Source organism: Sander lucioperca, chromosome 6 (assembly GCF_008315115.2).
Source record: "Sander lucioperca isolate FBNREF2018 chromosome 6, SLUC_FBN_1.2, whole genome shotgun sequence".
NCBI classification, from domain to species: Eukaryota; Metazoa; Chordata; class Actinopteri; order Perciformes; family Percidae; genus Sander; species Sander lucioperca.
The window spans coordinates 21,316,651-21,335,631 of NC_050178.1; the positions used below are offsets into that span (position 1 = coordinate 21,316,651).

An 18,981-nucleotide genomic window follows, 5' to 3' on the forward strand; every position below is an offset into this window, starting at 1 on the left:
CACATTTTTAATTCAGAGCAATTTAGCAAGTCACACATACCTGTTGGAGTTTATTTTACCACTAGGGGTGCAGTAGAGCAATGTTTTAACCCTTGTGTTAAGTTAAGTTTTTGATATCAGAAATATGGGTTTCTTTCACCCAAATAACTTGGATGCGTGCATGTACGTTGTATTTGAACACATACAACGTTCTTCGCAGGTCAAATTAATAATTACTTCCAATGAATTGTGGGTGTTTTATTTAATTTTATAGTATTTGAAAAAAATTGTTTAAATGGTTTTAAAACAGCATCCTGACCAAACTTTGAGCTTCTGCGATTCCCTCAACATCCTCTGATCTTAATTATTGGTCGAAATAATTGATTATTTTTGCTTTTCGTAAACTAAAACATGAGGTGTAATGTCATTTAAATTAGGTTTATTGTCAATAAAAAAAGTAAAAATACAAAAAGTGTTGAAAAAAGCAACAAAATTGAATCCATTAAATTAAATTAGGTCCCTCCATCCGTTGTGTGTTAACTGGTCATTTCATTTACTGAAATCATGAAGAGCTTTCAACCTGCAACAGATCTTCTGTCCACTTGGGGGGTCAGCAGAAACAAGTTGTAAACTGACATATTTTTACATTATATGGCAAACAGTTCAGTCAGTAGCAGAGATAGCGTGGGTGCGTGGGTGTGTGGGTCCGTGGGTGCGTGGGTACGTGGGTGCAGCCACCCCAGGGCCTCGTGCCAATTAGCGGCCCCTCAAACGCCGCCGATCTTTCATCACTTGACGAGAACGGGGCCCAAAGTGACACATTGCAGATTATCAGCTGAAAGAAGCTAATTACTGCACCTGATCTCATGTTATGATAATCCAGCTCTGCTTATCAAACATAGATATAATAGAGCCATGTTAGTTATATAGTGTGGTACTGATTGATTGCATCTTGGTCTGTTCAGCACCATCTCTGTCCATCATCTGTCTCTGTCCATCAGTTGTCTCTGTCCATCAGCTGTCTCTGTCCATCAGCTGTCTCTGTCCATCATCTGTCTCTGTCCATCAGCTGTCTCTGTCCATTAGCTGTCTCTGTCTGTGGTGCTGAAACATTTTTACTTGACTGGCAAACTTCTTTTTTTGTTCGTCAACACAAACTTGTTAAATGTGTCTTTTCTTTGTGATTTATTTGACTTATAAGCTGACTTGGCTCAACAACTGACCCATTATAACATGCATTCATCAGATATTTTACCTCTTTTTACGGTTTTAATTTTAAAATGACTTGGTAGCAGAGGGCTCCGTGATGAAGCTCCGCCCCTGAGTTCATTATTTACACATCCAGCAGATTCAAAAGAATATTAGTATTAATAGTATACAATGTCATATATCTGTCCACCTGATTAACACGTCCTCATACCTAAACAACAATATAGGTTGATTTAGACTCCCAAAACAACATATACCACCTTTCTGTTTATATTGCGCTTTTCTACTCTTAACGTCTACTCAAAGCACTTTTACATAGTACAGGAACCATTCACCATTCTCACACATTCATACACTGTGGCCAAGGCTGCAGCAGGACATGGGTAAAGTGTACAGAGATGATGGACGCTTGTTAAGTTAGTCTTCCACGTTGTCGCATTTCATTTCTCCTGTCAGAGTAATATCTTGTGCAGCTCTTTTACAGACTGTACCATAATACCTGATGGAGATGCCGGGGATTGAACCCGGGACCTCATACATGCAAAGCATGCGCTCTACCACTGAGCTACATCCCCTAGTTACTGCAGCACTGGAGCAGTTTAAGGCTGTGGTCAAGTGACTCTTCTAGTGAACGTATCAGGCACCATTTTAATCACGTAGTCAACGTTGTGAAATTAGTTAAGATTAGGCAACAACAATACTTAGGGTTAGGAAATCATCAGCGATTGGCTTAGAATTAGACACATAAAACTGAATGAGAACGAGGAGGGCTGGGTGTGCCAGGGTCTGGGTCTCTTTTTACACTGGTCCCTGCTGGCCACCTTCAGCTGGACGGCTCTGGAAGGCTTCCACCTCTACCTTCTCCTAGTCCGAGTCTTCAACACCTACGTCAGGAGATACCTGCTGAAGCTCAGCGTGGTGGGATGGGGTGAGTAGAGTCTGGTTGGGACGGTGTATAGTAATATATCTGCTCTCTTGAAATATGCTGCTTAGAACTCTGAAAAATAGCCAAATTAAAATACCCTGTGCAGCTCAAATGGAGTTGGATTGTTCATGACGAAAAAGCCTTCAACTATTATTCATTTTGAAATGTGAGAATATTACTACATACAGTCCCATATATTATTAGGGTATACAGTCCTATATTCATGTTTTTTACATTGTATTATGCACATTTTTTATAAAGAGCAATTTAGCAAGTCACACATACCTGTTGGAGTTTATTTTACCACTAGGGGTGCAGTAGAGCAATGTTTTAACCCTTGTGTTGTCCTTGACAAAAAACTTTGAAGTTTTTTTATATCAGAAATATGGGTTTCTTTCACCCAAATAACTTGGATGCGTGCATGAACGTTGTAATTGAACACATACAACGTTCTTCGCAGATCAAATTAATAATTACTTCCATTGAATTGTGGGTGTTTTATTTAATTTTATAGCATTTGAAAAAATTGTTTAAATGGTTTTAAAACAGCATCCTGACCAAACTTTGACCTTCTGTGATTCCCTCAACATCCTCTGATCTTAACTATTGGTCAAAATAATTGATCATTTTTGCTTTTCGTAAACTAAAAAATGAGGTGTAATGTCATTTAAATTAGGTTTATTGACAATAAAAAAGTAAAAATACAAAAAGTGTTGAAAAAAGCAACAAAATGGAATCCATTAAATTAAATTAGGTTCCTCCATCCGTTGTGTGTTAACTGGTCATTTCATTTACTGAAATCATGAAGAGCTTTCAACCTGCAACAGATCTTTTGTCCACTTAGGGGCAGCAGAAACAAGTTGTAAACTGACATATTTTTATACATTTTATGGCAAACTTGTTCGCAAACAGTTCATTCAGTAGCAGAGATAGTGTGGGTGCTTGGGTGCGTTGGTGTGTGGGTGCATGGGTGCGTGGGTGCTTGGGTGCAGCCGCCCCAAGGCCCCGTGCCAATTAGGGGCCCCTCAAATGCCGCCGATCTTGCGTCACTTGACGAGAACGAGGCCCAAAGTGACACACTGCAGATTATTAGCTGAAAGAAGTTAATTACTGCACCTGATCTCATGTTGTGATAATCCAGCTCTGCTTATCAAACATATAGATAATAGAGCCATGTCAGTTATATAGGGTGGTACTGATTGAGTGCATCTCTGTCCATCAGCTGTCTCTGTCCATCATCAGCTGTCTCTGTCCAACATCAGCTGTCTCTGTCCATCAGCTGTCTCTGTCCGTCAGCTGTCTCTGTCCATCAGCCGTCTCTGTCCTTCAATTCAATTCAATTCAATTTTATTTATAGTATCAAATCATAACAAGAGTTATCTCGAGACACTTTACAGATAGAGTAGGTCTAGACCAAACTCTGTAGTTTACGAAGCCCCAACTATTACAGTGGTTGCCTCAAGAGCAAGCATTAGCAGTAGCTATAGCGACAGTGGCAAGGAAAAACTCCCTTTTTTTTTTTTTGTTAGGAAGAAACCTCGGACAGACCCAGGCTCTTGGTAGGCGGTGTCTGACGGCACCAGTTGGGGGAGTGGTGAATGGTGTCAATAATAGTCATAATAAAGATAGTGAAACAGTGATCACAATGGTAGTCGTAGTAATTCATGTCATAGTAGGGTACAGCAGGGCGTTACGGGGTGTAGTGTGGCACAGCAGCCTGGGTGGACGCGGTTGGAGGCAGCAGGACGCAGTCGGACACTGAGTGGAATCGCAGAGCGTAGCAGGGTGTAGTAAGTCCGTAGCGTCAGCTGCACCCAGGACCCCGGTGTAGGTGCCACCCAATTCCAAGGCGATGTTCTGGGTGAAGAAGAAGCAAAGGGACTCCGGGGAGAAAACTCCCCAGAGCTAGGTTAGTAACAGGCATTTCTGGGACTAAGATGCACACAAAAGGAGACAAGTGAAAAGAGAGAAGAGGGAGCAGGTCATTGTGTCCTTGGAAGGAGCTTCCCACAGCAGTCTAGAGTTATAATAGCATAACTAAGAGAGGCAGGCTAAAGAGAGGGGCCCTGGACCGGGCTCGTACTCTCCCCTGCCGGAACGGGCTTGTACTTCCTGCCTCCCTCTACTCTACTCTACTCTACTTATTCTGCAACTCCTCACTCCCTAACTATAAGCTTTATCAAAGATGATGGTTTTCAGTTTATTCTTAAATGTGGCGACGGTGTCGGCCCCCCTAACCCAAGTTGGGAGCTGGTTCCACAGGAGAGGAGCCTGGTAGCTGAAGGCTCTGGCTCCCATTCTACTTTTAGAGACTCTAGGAACCACAAGTAGCTCTGAGTTCTGGGAGCGCAGTGCTCTAGTGGGACAATAAGGTACTAAGAGCTCTTCTATGTATGATGGTGCTTGACCATTTAGTGCTTTGTAGGTCAGGAGAAGGATTTTAAATTCAATCCTGGATTTTACAGGAAGCCAATGCAGAGAAGCCAATACAGGAGAAATGTGATCTCTTTTGTTAGTTCTTGTCAGAACACGTGCTGCAGCATTCTGGATCAGCTGGAGGGTCTTGAGGGACTTATTTGAGCAGCCTGATAGTAAAGAATTACAGTAGTCCAGCCTGAAAGTAACGAATGCATGGACTAGTTTTTCAGCATTGTTTTGCGAGAGGATGTTCCTGATTTTGGCAATGTTACGAAGATGGAAAAAGGCTGTTCTAGAGGTTTGTTTTAAGTGGTCGTTAAAGGATAGATCCTGGTCAAAAATGATTCCTAGATTTCTGACAGTAGTGCTGGAGGCCAGGGCAATACCATCTAGGGTAGCTATTTCTTTAGATAATGAAGTTCGGTGGTGCTTGGGTCCCAGCATAAAAACTTCTGTTTTGTTTGAGTTTAACATCAGAAATTTGTGGGTCATCCAGGATTTTATATCTTTAATGCATGCTTGAAGTTTAGCTAACTGACCGCTGTCGTCGGGCTTAATTGACAGATATAATTGGGTGTCGTCTGCGTAACAGTGAAAGTTAATTGAGTGTTTCCTAATAATATTGCCTAGAGGAAGCATATATAAAGAGAATAGAATTGGTCCAATCACTGAGCCTTGAGGAACGCCATGGCTAACTTTAGCGTATTTGGATGGTTTATCGTTAATATTAACAAATTGGGATCGCTCAGAGAAGTAGGACTTAAACCAGCTTAGTGCGATTCCTTTAATGCCAACTAAATGTTCCAGTCTCTGTAAGAGGATGGTATGGTCGATAGTGTAGAATGCAGCACTAAGATCTAATAAGACAAGTACGGAGACAAGTCCTTTGTCAGCAGCAGTTAGAAGGTCGTTAGTGATTTTCACCAGTGCCGTCTCTGTGCTATGATGCTTTCTAAATCCTGACTGAAAGTCTTCAAATAGACTATTTCTATGCAGAAAGTCACACAATTGATTAGCGACTACCTTCTCAAGGATTTTGGAGAGAAAGGGGAGGGTAGATATAGGTATATAGTTGGCTAAGACCTCAGGGTCGAGGGTGGGTTTTTTCAGAATAGGTTTTATCACAGCTACTTTAAGAGACTGCGGTACGTGACCCGTTAATAAGGACATATTGATCGTATTTAGTAATGTGGTATTGACCACAGGTAGTGCTTCTTTAAGTAGCCTCGTTGGAATGGGGTCTAAGAGACAGGTAGTTGGCTTAGCCGAAGAGACCCTTAACATTAATTGTTGGAGGTCTAAAGGATAAAAGCCGTCTAAATAAGTATCAGGTCTTATCGTTCTCTCTAGCCCTCCTGCGCCCAATGGTGAGCCGTTAGAAGCTGTGGGCAGAAGGTGATGAATTTTTTCTCTAATTGTTATAATTTTATCATTAAAAAAGGTCATGAAGTAATCACTGCTCAGAGCTATAGGAATAGATGGCTCAACAGAGCTATGACTCAATCATGACAGAGCAGGATGAGCAGAGAGCAGAAATCATTCAGTGAAAAGCTTCAGACTTTATTTTCTGCTTGATAGCTTCTAGTTTCTCCAGCAGCGTCTGTTTCTGGAGATTAAAAAGTGGTCTTCCTCTCTTTCTAACAGGACCCATCAGAGACCAGACCCTGCTGAACCTGGACCTGAACCTGAACCTGAACCTGAACCTGAACCCAGCTGTGTGTCCATGAAGAGTGTCCAGTCCATGGAGACACCACTACTTTAAAAAGAAGGCGATCTGTAAGGGAGATTAAAATGGAGAACAGTGTGAGGGAGCGAATTGAAATGGAGAGAGGAAGATGGAGGTGAGTTGTTCTGAAACCACCAACAAACTAGAAGTAGTGTTGTCTCATTGGGTGTGTGGTCTTCTTGTAGAGGGTCTCTGTGTTTCCAGCCCATTGTAGCCTGTCGTCCAGGTGCACTCTGGGATATCTATGGTCCTGTTTTCACCTGGTATTAAAATCTGATCTGAGTGATCTCTCAGACCCCCCCGGCTCTCTGTTCCCCGCTGGTACCTGGAAAAGGTGGCCACCGGTATACAATAACATTATTATTAGTTACATAAAACGTCCCCTAATACACCAGTATGTAGGATATTACTACACTACACTGTACTATTACTACAGACATTCCTGCTGTTATGTCTCCTTTAGTTATTTATTAGCCTCTCATTGGCTGATCTCCACAGCTCTGAGTGAACTAGGGAGCTGATTGGTCAAAGCAGCGACTGTCAAATGCTTTCATTTACTTTATGAAGTCAACATTACCAAACATTTGAAAGAACCAACTCCTCCTGAACAACAGTGGCATCTTATTAAAGTAGAATCTTATAAAGGATATTTTTATTGATTTTAATCAACGTGTTTCTGTCAGAAAGTAAGTTATTATTGGCATTTATTTTTAATAATTAGGCTCATATACATGATCTTAATTATATATTTTCTGTTATGTTATGCAAGGAGTCTTTAACTGAACATGTGATCTTCAATAAATGTATTTTTCTATCAGGACCAGACCAGAGTCTCCTGAATCTGGATATGTATCCAGCTGTGTTTCCTTTAAGAGCAACCGGTCAAAGGAGGATTGGGTTGATTTTAAACGTGTTTCTGAGAAAACGTAAGTTGTTATTACATTACATTACATGTCATTTAGCTGACGCTTTTATCCAAAGCGACTTCCAATTAAGTGATTTCAACTCTGAAGGCTCAACTCCAGACAACAAGTAGTAAGTGCAAGAACAGTAGCTTTAAATAGGCAAAGCTACAAAGAGACATATGAAAGTGAAGGTTCAAGATTATTATTATTTTTTTTTTTATCCGAGGTGTAGTCAGAAGAGATGTGTTTTTAGCCTTCGGTGGAAGATGTGTAGGCTTTCGACCATCCTGATATCGATGGGGAGCTCGTTCCACCATTTGGGAGCCAGGACAGTGAACAGTCGGGATTTTGTTGAGTGATTAGTTCTCCCTCGCTGTGAGGGAGCAGCCAGCAGTTTGGCTGATGCAGAATGAAGTGGGCGGGTTGGGGTATATGGTTTGACCATGTCCTGGATGTAAGCTGGTGCTGATCCGTTCGTGGCCCTGTATGTAAGTACTAGTGTCTTGAACCGGATGCGGGCCGCAATTGGTATGATCCCAGGGAAGAAGTTCCCAGACTCCCTTTAAAATCAAGCTGTTTCTCAAGTTGTTATGTTAGGGCGACGTCATAAACTTTGTAAAACTTTGTCTAATTCATGAAATACAAAATGTCCAAACATAATAGGCACACACTGTTATTTGTACTCTATAACATATCTCATTCATTTCCCTCTGTAGGGCTTTAATTTCCATGCAGCTTTGGTTGAATAGCACAGCGTTCATATAGCAGCCTATAGATCAGTTTATCAGGAACTAGAGACAGACATCTCCATCCTATAAAACAACAAGCTGTAGTTTCAGTAATATTCTCATGACCTGGTCATTATGATATGATAAAGTACACTAGGAACACACTCTCATACACATCAAATAGCCTATTATATATATTATATATATTATAAGATCAGCTGATTTCTGGAGCAGTAAACAGCTGTAGAGGAGGACGGTTGTTGTGTACTATGAAATAAATCCTGACTCAGACCTCCTCTATCTGGAAAGTGTCCTGAGATAACTTCTCTCATGATCGGACTCTTTAAAGGGAATTAAACTGATTACATATTTTAATTGGTTGACAGCCCAAATATGAATATAAATGAGTAAATTCCAGCCCTACATGTGATGAGGATGAAGCTGTGTGTGTGAGAGTGATGTAATGCCCCCCCCCCCTCCTCCTTTCAGGGTGGAGCCTGCTGGAGTCAGATGGTTGACACCAGGTCTGAGGAAGTGTAAGTCTGTTTTTAATTTCATTCATCAAACTGTGACATCACTCATCCAACCCTCTGATGTCATCATCTACGTGCTGATTGGTTAATAACTGCAGCTGTGTTGTGTCTCCTTCTCTCCGTCATATTCCTGTGAACTCACACTGGACACAAACACAGTGAACAGAAAACTCAAACTGTCTGACAACAACAGGAAGGTGACATTAGTGGAGGAGGATCAGACATATCCTGATCATCCAGAGAGGTTTGACTGGTGTCATCAGCTGCTGTGTAGAGATGGTCTGACTGGTCGCTGTTACTGGGAGGTTGAGAGGAGAGGAGGGGTTGATATATCAGTGAGTTACAGAGGAATCAGCAGGAGAGGAGACAGTAGAGACTGTGTGTTTGGACGTAATGATCAGTCCTGGAGTCTGATCTGCTATGATGGTGGTTACTCTGTCCTTCACAATAACATAGAAACATCCATCTCCTCCTCCTCTGTCTCTGGTAGAGTAGCAGTGTATGTGGACTGTCCTGCTGGCTCTCTGTCCTTCTACTCAGTCTCCTCTGACTCACTGATCCACCTCCACACCTTCAACACCACATTCACTCAGACTCTCTATCCTGGGTTTGGGTTCTGGTCTCCTGGTTCCTCAGTGTCTCTGAGTCCTCTGGAGGACTGAGAGTCTCTTCCTGTTTCTCACTGCTGATCAGTTGAGTCTGTACAGGATCACACTAACAGAAATATTTCAGGTTATTGTTATGAACTAATGAATGAACTTTGTATAAAATAATTGAGAATGATTGAACAGATTCCTGGTGAACATTGTAAACTTCTTTAAAGATGGAAGCTGTGATCATCAAATTGTAGAAATGCCGTTTAGTTTTGAGTTCTGTCTCTTTTCATAATAAAAGCAGAAAGTTACTGTGATGTGTTTGTGGTCTGATCAAGGTAGACAAAAGTGAGTGAAAAAACTTGAAAAAGATTAATAACTTTTCGGTGCCATAAAAGTATCGACGTTCGGTGCCCAGCCCTACCCATGAGTGTGTGTGTGTGTGTGTGTGTGTGTGTGTGTGTGTGTCCCAGACCAGGATAGGAAATTAACTAAAAATGTCAAGAACAACAAGCCACTGACAGTGACACATATGTTCATATTTCATTCATTCAATAAATTATTTTGTGTCTTAAATCCACCAGCTGTTTTCATATTATACCAACGTCTGCAGCATCCTGAGCCTTTTTGGTTCCTAGGAAATCTCAGCCCGGAGTAATTCATTCATTAATAGTAATAATTCTTATTTGCCCCAAAACAAGTTTCCTTTTTATTTTTAAAAAACTATACAAAAATAGATTTAAACTTTTTGCAACTTTCACTGTCTATGTGAATCCCTATCCAGGATTATCAGCAGTAGGCTACCATGAATACGACAGGATCATAGAGACACAACAGGTCCTGGTTTCACCTTTAGGAGGCAAAAAAAAAACTGGCTGGTAAAAAGTCCCTGTGGCTGGTGGTCAAAAAAGTTAACTTCAGACATGTTTACACCTGTGCTAGTGATGTTACCTCTCTGTTAACCTTTGAATTGACTCATATATGACACAGGAGTCAAGATGGATTTTGAGCATTTGGAAGTATTTTATTCTGCAACGGGACACAACCATTCAGTTCAGGGAGATAAATAGATGGCTTGCTTCCACCACATCATGAAAATCATACTTTGCTGTAGGTTACTTTGTTGGATTCAAAAACTTCAAATTGCAGACTTTAGAACGGATTCTTTAGACTAAAACAAATCAGATAATTCCATTCTTTATTTATTTTATAACGTTTATTAGAGGGAATAATTTATATATTGTCCTCTGCTTCCACCCTCAGGAATGATAGAGCAACAACAGACAAACTGGTAAAGCTCAGTCAACAAGAACTAATACATGCTTTATAAATGATATAACTATACTCTAGTTCACATATTTGAACATGTAATGATATGTAGAAGTAATAACATCAAAACACCAGGTGGCGCCAAGAACGGCGTTCAAAATGCTGTGAGAATTGTGACGTATTATGACCCTTCTGGCTACTCACAGAAGCAGCAAAGAAGATCTGTGCTTGATTAGTGTGGCCTGACCTTCTTCTTTACTGATTGGGTGATTGCAGTTCAAATTAATTGGCTGTGAAATTCAAAGGGCGGAGTTGATTATCAAAACGCCACCAGGTGTCTAATAAGCATCTGGTGGTGTTTAATAAAAGCCTGGTGGCGCCAAGAACGGCGTTCAAAACATGCACTCGCCGCCTAGTCGCCGCTGGTCTCTTGTCTGCAATCCCCATTAACCAGTAGAGTTCTGGTAAACGTGGGGTTTGTTCAGACGTGGTGCTTGGTAGAATGCGACTCGCGTTGCGTCTCTGCCTGTCGGAGATTTTCTTTCTTTTTTAAACTGTCAGCTGGCTCTAAACAGTTTTTTTTACTTCACGCACTGAATGTCTGACACTTTCTTGCTTTATTTCATTAAAAAAATAAAGGAAGTAGTGGTATAAAACTATATTACAAATTAATTAGCTACACACACACACACACACACACACACACTCACACACACTCACACACACACACATACCTGGTGTGGAAATACAAAAAAATAAAAAGATAACACACTGATCATAAAAAAATTAAAAGTTAAAAAAAGAAAGTTATGTTGAGTATGAAAACTCTTGTTCATTACATTTTACTTCATAATTCAACCGCATGTGTTGTATTCATTGTTCTTGTTCTGTATATAGTTTGTTTGTTATCGTGATCAAAACCATTGATCTGAAGCTCAGTGCTGATGCTGTCATGTAAATAGTTTTGTAATCAGCAATAAATATAACAATTTCTGATCAACCCATATCAATTGCATGCTTAAAATAACATACCGGTTAAAGCCCCGCCCATTTCAAGACAAACTGACCCACTTCCGGGTTAAATCCTGTCCACTTCCAGGTTAGGCCCCGCCCAGTCCGAGTACAGATACAGATAATTCATATGGTTAACAGATACAGATACAGATAATGCTGTACTCACTCATCCCTAGTGTGTATATATATATCATTTGTTTGCTCTCGCTTAAAATTGTAGGCCAAAGGCCCTTGCTGTCATAAGGTTAGCTGCTAGCTGCTATCATCTTTGTTTTGGGCATCCACAGCATCACTATTTTAGGGTATAAGTAGCAGCGTCTATCATATGTGGCGGCTGCCAGGACTAGCAGATATGGCACAGTACTTTGCCAGTTGTTTAGCCTCTTTCTGACCATCCCAAGTTGTTGCAGCCCTCTTACTACCAACCTGTGTGTGTTTCCTAGGCTACCAGATATGAAAACTAGTAGCGTCACCTATAGCCCAGCTCTGAGATGGTGTTTAGGAGTGGTTGGTATTTAACTACCGTGGTGTCGCTGCTGCTACTATTTTTACAGAAAAGGTCTTAACATTGACAGCAGCTTGAATTGGAAGTGATAATAATAATAATAATAATAATAATAATAATAATAATAATAATAATAATAATAATAATAATAATAATTATCTTTAGGTATCTTTAGTTAGTTTAGTTGTTGCTGGTTCTGTCGGCGTCTTGTCTTCTGTCTGTAAATGTTAACCTGTATAAAGGACTACAGTTGAAAATTAGCTGATGACACAATTACAGAAATGTTTATTATTATGCGTCGTCCATATATGTAAATTCATTTTAAAAAATCTGTATAACCCCTTATGGGTTTTTGACACTGGTTAGATCACCAGAATCTCCTCTGGTGGGGAGCGGGGAGGAAGAAGGAAATAAAAACACATTTCTGATTGGCTGACATCTAACACCTGTTGGACAGGTTTTAACGTAACTGATTTTTTTTAGAGTTGGACTGAAGTTATAAGGTTGTGCCGTTGTCCTCACATCAGACTCACACAGACACCAGACTGAAGAGGAAGAGAAGAGAAGAGCAGCTTCATCTCTGCCAGAGTTTCCTCGACACACGAAGGTTTAAAGAGTGTTTAGGTCGACCTGAAGAGTTCAGCAGGTGAGAATCCTAGCAGAGGAATCTGTTAATGTCTGATAATCAGGATCACTTTGATCACATTGGGCTGTGTCTCTGTTTAACTGGACAGTAGAAAGGGTTTTTCATGCTGATTGGCTGATTCTAAATATCCATTTGAAATATTCTGTAGAATTTCTCTCTGAGTTAAATGACAGTGATCTGAAAAAGGTTAGCATGTATTACTACCAGAGGCTCTCATGTACATCAACACTGTTTAGATTTTAATCTGAGCTCAGTCATCAGTGAAAAATTTTGAAAATGTCAAAACTGGTCAGACAGCGTCGGTGAAACTGGCTGAGATATGTTCAAAACAACCATCTTAAAAGTCTGACACACCTTTGGTCTCACTGAATCCTACAGACTGGATCATCTGTTAAACGTTCACAATGTTCATATCCCTAACTAAAAAAAATTACTCGTTTTGACACACACACACACACACACACACACACGCACACACACACACACACACACACACACACACACACACACACACACACACACACACTGAGATACACAGACACACACACAGACACACACACAAACACACACATACACACACTGAGACACACATACACACACACACACTTGCGTCAACAGACAGTAAACAACATAAGCATTCACCTTTTCAACTTCCTTGCAAGATGAAACACCAGCAGGGGGCGAGAAAGTGCATGCATTGTTGGAACCCATAATTAGCTTGTGTTTCCCTGGGGAACATTTAAACTGGTGCACCTTCGTGAGAGCAGGTGGTGTGAAAGGTTTGGGAGAAAGCATTTCACTGGAATTCCTTCCTTGAAGAGGAGACACATATTCAGTCATTGGATAGAAAGCTGTGGTGGAGAGGAGGTCACTGAACAAACTCTTATCTATCATGGAAAACCCCGACCCACTAGTTCTAGTATATTTCTTCTATTTTTGGTTTGTGTGTGAGTGAGTGTGTGTGTTGTGTATGTCCTTGGTAACCTGCTGCTTGTAACAGAGTAATTTCCCCATTTGGGATTAATAAAGTCCATCTATCTATCCCAAAATACTGAGTGGAATTTAGAAAGAATGAAGAACGCAAAGTCTGATGTCATTCACGTGCATATTCAATATTTTATTTTAGTTATTGTTTTATTTAACCTTTATTTAACCAGGTAGGCCGTTGAGAACAGGTTCTCACATGCAACGCCGACCTGGCCAAGAAAAGCATAAGCATTAAAGACAACATACAGTTTCAAATTCAATTTAGTACAAGAAAACAGAATGCAATAGGGTACAAAGGTACAGATTAAGAAGGCAGTTCAAAGCCGGACCCATGCAGATTTACTGATCAGCGGAGAGGATGGTTTGTTCATGCCAGCAGCAGTCCTCAAGGTTTTGTCCAAATTTAAAGACTTGTGGCAAAACTATAACAGTTAAAACAGTTGTTTTAGACTGTTTTCATGACTCTTTAGGTCGACCTGAAGAGTTCAGCAGGTGAGAATCCTAGCAGAGGAATCTGTTACTGTCTGATAATCAGGATCACTTTGATCACATTGGGCTGTGTCTCTGTTTAACTGGACAGTAGAAAGGGTTCTTCATGCTGATTGGCTGATTCTAAATATCTATTTGAAATATTCTGTAGAATTTCTCTCTGAGTTAAATGACCGTGATCTGAAAAAGGTTAGCATGTATTACTACCAGAGGCTCTCATGTACATCAACACTGTTTAGATTTTAATCTGAGCTCAGTTATCAGTGAAAAATGTAGAACATGTCAAAACATGTCAGACAGCGTCGGTGAAACTGGCTGAGGTATGTTCAAAACAACCATCTTAAAACTCTGACACACCTTTGGTCTCCCTGAATCCTACAGACTGGATCATCTGTTAAACGTTCACAATGTTCATATCCGTAACTAAAAAAAACAAACTAGTTTTGATATTTTTTGTTTGCAGTTTTTCAATTTGGGGACATAAAATGCATTTTGAATGGGCTTCACCAACATTGGTGATTAGGATATCTATATATCTGAACTATCTAGAGGTAATTAAAGCTGCAAGCAGCGATGAACAGCCGTCTGGGGAAATAGTGGTCATAGCTATTCCTCAGAAAGAAACGCATACAAACACACACACACTCACACACACACACACACACACACACACACACACACACAAGAATATAGTTATTTTTTTACAGCCAAAAATCTCCAAACGGCTGGCATTGCTCCTCTTCTTCGCCTATACCTGCTTGATAGATAAGTTATTGTCACATTGCTATGAGGTGGTATTGGGTATGGTAGTATCGGAGTAATTTTATGACTACAAGTACGAGTACATATGCACGGCATCGGACCGATACCCGATATTGGGATCGGTGCATCACTAGTCTAAACTGGACTCAGGGTTTGATTATACCAATACTTTGTTCCTCCAGTGAACTATGGCACACATCGTTAAAGACTCCAGCCTGGGGGACTGGGAGGTGATTGGAAGAGGGGGTTTTGGACAAATCTACAAAGCCAGGCATCATCAGTGGGGCTTTGACGTGGCCATTAAACTACTTCTTCAAGGCGAGGGGTAAGTGCTTACGAAGGGTTTCCTGTTTATAATTACATAGAGTTATGTGCATTACTCATAATGCAAACAAACACGCACAGGACCGAGAAGTCTTTGCTGCGTGAGATCAAGATGATGCGTCAAGCCACCAGCCCGCATGTTATGGCCGTCAGAGGGATCTTCAAGGGTCAAACACCCTCCTCTCGCGGGTCAACACAGCTTGGTGTGGTCATGGAGCTCATGAAGAGAGGATCATTGGCCTCCCTACAGGTAACCAGGGGTGGAACAACTACTCATATCTTTTACTTAGAGAAAAATATTCCTGCTACAAGTAAAAGTCTTGCATTAACAATTAAAAAAAAAAAACGTAGAATAAATAAATAATATATAATACATTTGTTGTCTGAGTTATATCATTCTATGTTCAAATTTTAATTAGTAAAGAAAAGAACATTAGTATAACAGCATATTCAAAACCTTTGAAAGGTAGTGTAGGCTACATATACTACTCTGGATGGCAGTGCCCTGGTCCTCAGCACTACTGTCAGAAATCTAGGAGTTATTTTTGATCAGGATCTATCCTTTAACGCCCACTTAAAACAAACCTCAAGAAAAGCCTTTTTTCACCTTCGTAACATTGCCAAAATCAGGAACATCCTGTCGCAAAACGATGCTGAAAAACTAGTCCATGCATTCGTTACTTCCCGGCTGGACTACTGTAATTCTTTACTATCAGGATGCTCAAATAAGTCCCTTAAGACCCTCCAGCTGATCCAGAATGCTGCAGTGCGTGTTCTGACAAGAACTAACAAAAGAGATCACATTTCTCCTGTATTAGCTTCTCTGCATTGGCTTCCTGTAAAATCCAGGATTGAATTTAAAATCCTTCTCCTGACCTACAAAGTTCTAAATGGTCAAGCACCATCATACATAGAAGAGCTCTTAGTACCTTATTGTCCCACTAGAGCACTGCGCTCCCAGAATGCAGAGCTTCTTGTGGTTCTTAGAGTCTCTAAAAGTAGAATGGGAGCCAGAGCCTTCAGCTACCAGGCTCCTCTCCTGTGGAACCAGCTCCCAGTCTGGGTCCGGGAGGCAGACACTGTCACCACATTTAAGAGTAAAGTTAAAACTCTTCTCTTTGATAAAGCTTATCGTTAGGGAGTAAGGAGTAGGAGTTGCAGCATTTGCCTAGACTGGCGGGGGAGGGGATATAGGTAGTGACACGGCACCCCTTCTCTTCTCTGCTTCTCTTCGTAGTCGTCAGATTCATCTACCAACCCTGATAGAGCTGGCTCAGGTTTGCCTTGCACCAGCTCTTAATTATGCTGTTATAGTTTTAGACTGCCGGGGAACATCCTTTGACACAATGAGCTTCTCTCTTCTCTCTCTTTCCATCTGTGTGCATCCTTGTCCCAGAAATGCTTATTATTAACCTTGCTCTGGGGAGCTTATTACCCGGAGTCCTTTTTTTTGCCCAGCAGTTTTCCCTGGATTAGGATGGCACCTAAATCATGGTTGCAGCTGTTGCCGTGGCCCTGCTTCGCGCCCTGCTATGCCCTGCTACACCCTGATATGCTCTGCTATGCCCTGCTACACCCTGATATGTCCTGCTATGTCCTGCTATACCCTGCAGTGCCCTGCTACACCCTGTCATGCCCTGCTGTGCCCTGCTATGCCTTGAACTACTACAACTACTATTTCTAGTCATAGTTCCATTATCTTTATTGTGACTATTATTGCCACTGTTCATCACACCCCCAACTGGCACCGTCAGACTACGCCTACCAAGAGCCTGGGTCTGTCTGATGTTTCTCCCTAAAAGGAAGTTTTCCTCATCACTTGAGGTTTCCCCCTAAAAGGGAGTTTTCCTCACCACTGTTGCACTAAATGCTTGCTATTGGGGGAATTACTGGAATTGTTGGGTCTTTGTAAATTATAGAGTGTGGTCTAGACCTACTCTATCTGTAAAGTGTCTTGAGATAACTCCTGTTATGATTTGATACTAAAAATAAAATTAATTGAATTGAATTATATGTGTAGCTCACTATCTCCACTATTTGTGGATCTTTAACTCTGGAAACAATCTTACAGGCAGCATTGAGGGGAACTCCACCCTGGCCGCTGGTCTTCAGACTGGCTCACCAAGTGGCTCTGGGTATAAACTACCTCCACAGTCTGCCCCGTCCTGTGCTCCACCAGGACCTGAAGCCCCAAAACGTGCTGCTGGACGACTTTCTCAATGCCAAGGTGAGTCCCAGGCTTTGAGGGGAGGCCGGGCCTCATGCTTACTTTATACTATTACAATAGTTTGCTCACTCTCTGGAGACTAAATGGAGCCTGGAAAACACATATTGTAAACCCAAAAGATACAGACATGGGTTTCCCTTACATGTTGCAACTTGATAATATACGGTAGTAAATAGTTTTACTGTTTTTCAAGAGCCAAACTCCAGGCCTTAACATTGTACAGTATGACATGTTATCAAGATATGCCCCTCTTCATGAATTTGGTTCCAGAACATCCCGTTCTCATCGTAATCTGCATTGTTTCTCTTCAATCTGAGAATCCTAAAACGGTGAGACCAAAGCTTGCTGCTGCAGCTTCAAGCAATGGAAGCTTTGAACATTGCCCTCTCGGGTTCAATGCCCCCAACCTTCACAGGGAAGCCAGAAAGCACCGCCGGAGGTGTGAGTTAAAGATCTCTCAAACAGGGGCCTCCTCCCGACGTTCCCAGTTCACCTGTACTACCCGTTTGTCAAGGTCTTTGTCTAACCCTAACAGTCTCATGACGGCCAATGTAAAAACCAACCCACAGAGAGAGTTCTGTGGAGCTGATAGTCTTAAAGAAGAACTCCGGGCAATTTTTACGTTAATCTTAATCGCTGTACTTTTTTGAGTACTGTCTAGAGCAAAAAACACGAGCCGAATTGGTGCTAGCAACATGGAGCAGCTGTAGCTAATGCCCAGAGCTCCCAGTTAGCTAAAACGGCAGTTATGGGGGCATATCATAAAGAGTGCCTTTGTGCCTCTTAACAGACTCAAAATGCAATTAAAATGTCTGCAACTTAGCCATTGTTGAAATTCACATACCCTGTTAGCTGCTAGCTGCCGTCTGGGATGAGTGAGTGTGTTTAGCCAGGCTCCGGTAATAATCATCACGCAGCAGTTCCGTGTGTATTTGTAACATAAATATCGTGTCGATCGTCGTGGTTTCCTTAGCCGGGCTAGCAGGCCCAGCCGGCGTCCCTGCCTCTGCTTCCTCCCCGCCCTCCTGGCTTCACGCGGCCGACAACAATCCAACAAGCGCCCGCTGGTCTGGTGGATGTCTTCCAGAAGACCGTTCAAGCCTTCGCTGCGAAAAATGGTATTTTATTTCACCCTCAAAAATAGGTAATTGAGCACTGTAGTGGTTATGACCATATTAGTGACTATGTAACCACATGGAAACGGACCAAATTATGTTTGTGCCCTGTACAGTAAAATAGTGTTTTAGATGGATAGCTGTAGTCTCGCTAAGTCCCGTGGGAATTCAGTTGTAGCAGGAAAAAGGTAAATAGCAGTGTGCAGGTTGGAGGAGCCTTCAGCACACCCCTTCAAATAAAGTGTTACCAAATAAAGAACCTCTTCTGCCTCCTTCCTCTCTTTGCTTATTCTCTCTGCAGCTTACAGATTTTGGCCTTGCCCGGATTTCCTGCAGCGTCACACAGGTTCCAAAGAATGGTGAACCACAAGGAGGGACGTTTAACTACATGCCACCAGAGGCTTTTGATCCATCGTATGAACCTACCAGAGCCTTTGATATCTACAGGTACAAGAGCATCAAACTAGCACTTGAATAAAAGTGTTTTATTTATCATATAATAAATAATAACTGGAGATGGGATCAGGAAGTCAAATCTCTTTTATATAGGCCTTAGTGGTCCCCTAATACTGTATCTGAAGTCTCTTTTATATAGGCCTTAGTGGTCCCCTAATACTGTATCTGAAG

At 41.4% G+C, this 18,981-nt stretch overlaps 1 protein-coding gene, 1 long non-coding RNA gene and 1 other non-coding gene across 3 annotated transcripts in view; 1 reads left to right on the plus strand and 2 right to left on the minus strand.

The window, feature by feature from the left end:
- The window catches only part of LOC118495256, an 11,524-nt gene extending 11,232 nt beyond the window's left edge, over nucleotides 1–292 (minus strand). Inside the window, exon 1 of the long non-coding RNA XR_004897595.1 lies at nucleotides 140–292. This is a non-coding gene — a long non-coding RNA (uncharacterized LOC118495256). The remainder of the gene's footprint in view (nucleotides 1–139) is intronic.
- A 1,399-nt stretch (nucleotides 293–1,691) lies between these two features.
- Nucleotides 1,692–1,763, minus strand: trnaa-ugc. The gene has a single exon. It is a non-coding gene; the product is annotated as a tRNA-Ala (tRNA).
- A 10,587-nt stretch (nucleotides 1,764–12,350) lies between these two features.
- LOC116052983 (receptor-interacting serine/threonine-protein kinase 3-like) overlaps nucleotides 12,351–18,981 on the plus strand; it is a 28,034-nt gene continuing 21,403 nt past the window's right edge. The window contains exons 1-5 of the mRNA XM_031303835.1: nucleotides 12,351–12,450; nucleotides 14,871–15,013; nucleotides 15,094–15,262; nucleotides 17,084–17,239; nucleotides 18,656–18,801. Coding sequence (XP_031159695.1) covers nucleotides 14,877–15,013; nucleotides 15,094–15,262; nucleotides 17,084–17,239; nucleotides 18,656–18,801 — 608 coding nt within the window. The 5' untranslated portion in view covers nucleotides 12,351–12,450; nucleotides 14,871–14,876. The remainder of the gene's footprint in view (nucleotides 12,451–14,870; nucleotides 15,014–15,093; nucleotides 15,263–17,083; nucleotides 17,240–18,655; nucleotides 18,802–18,981) is intronic.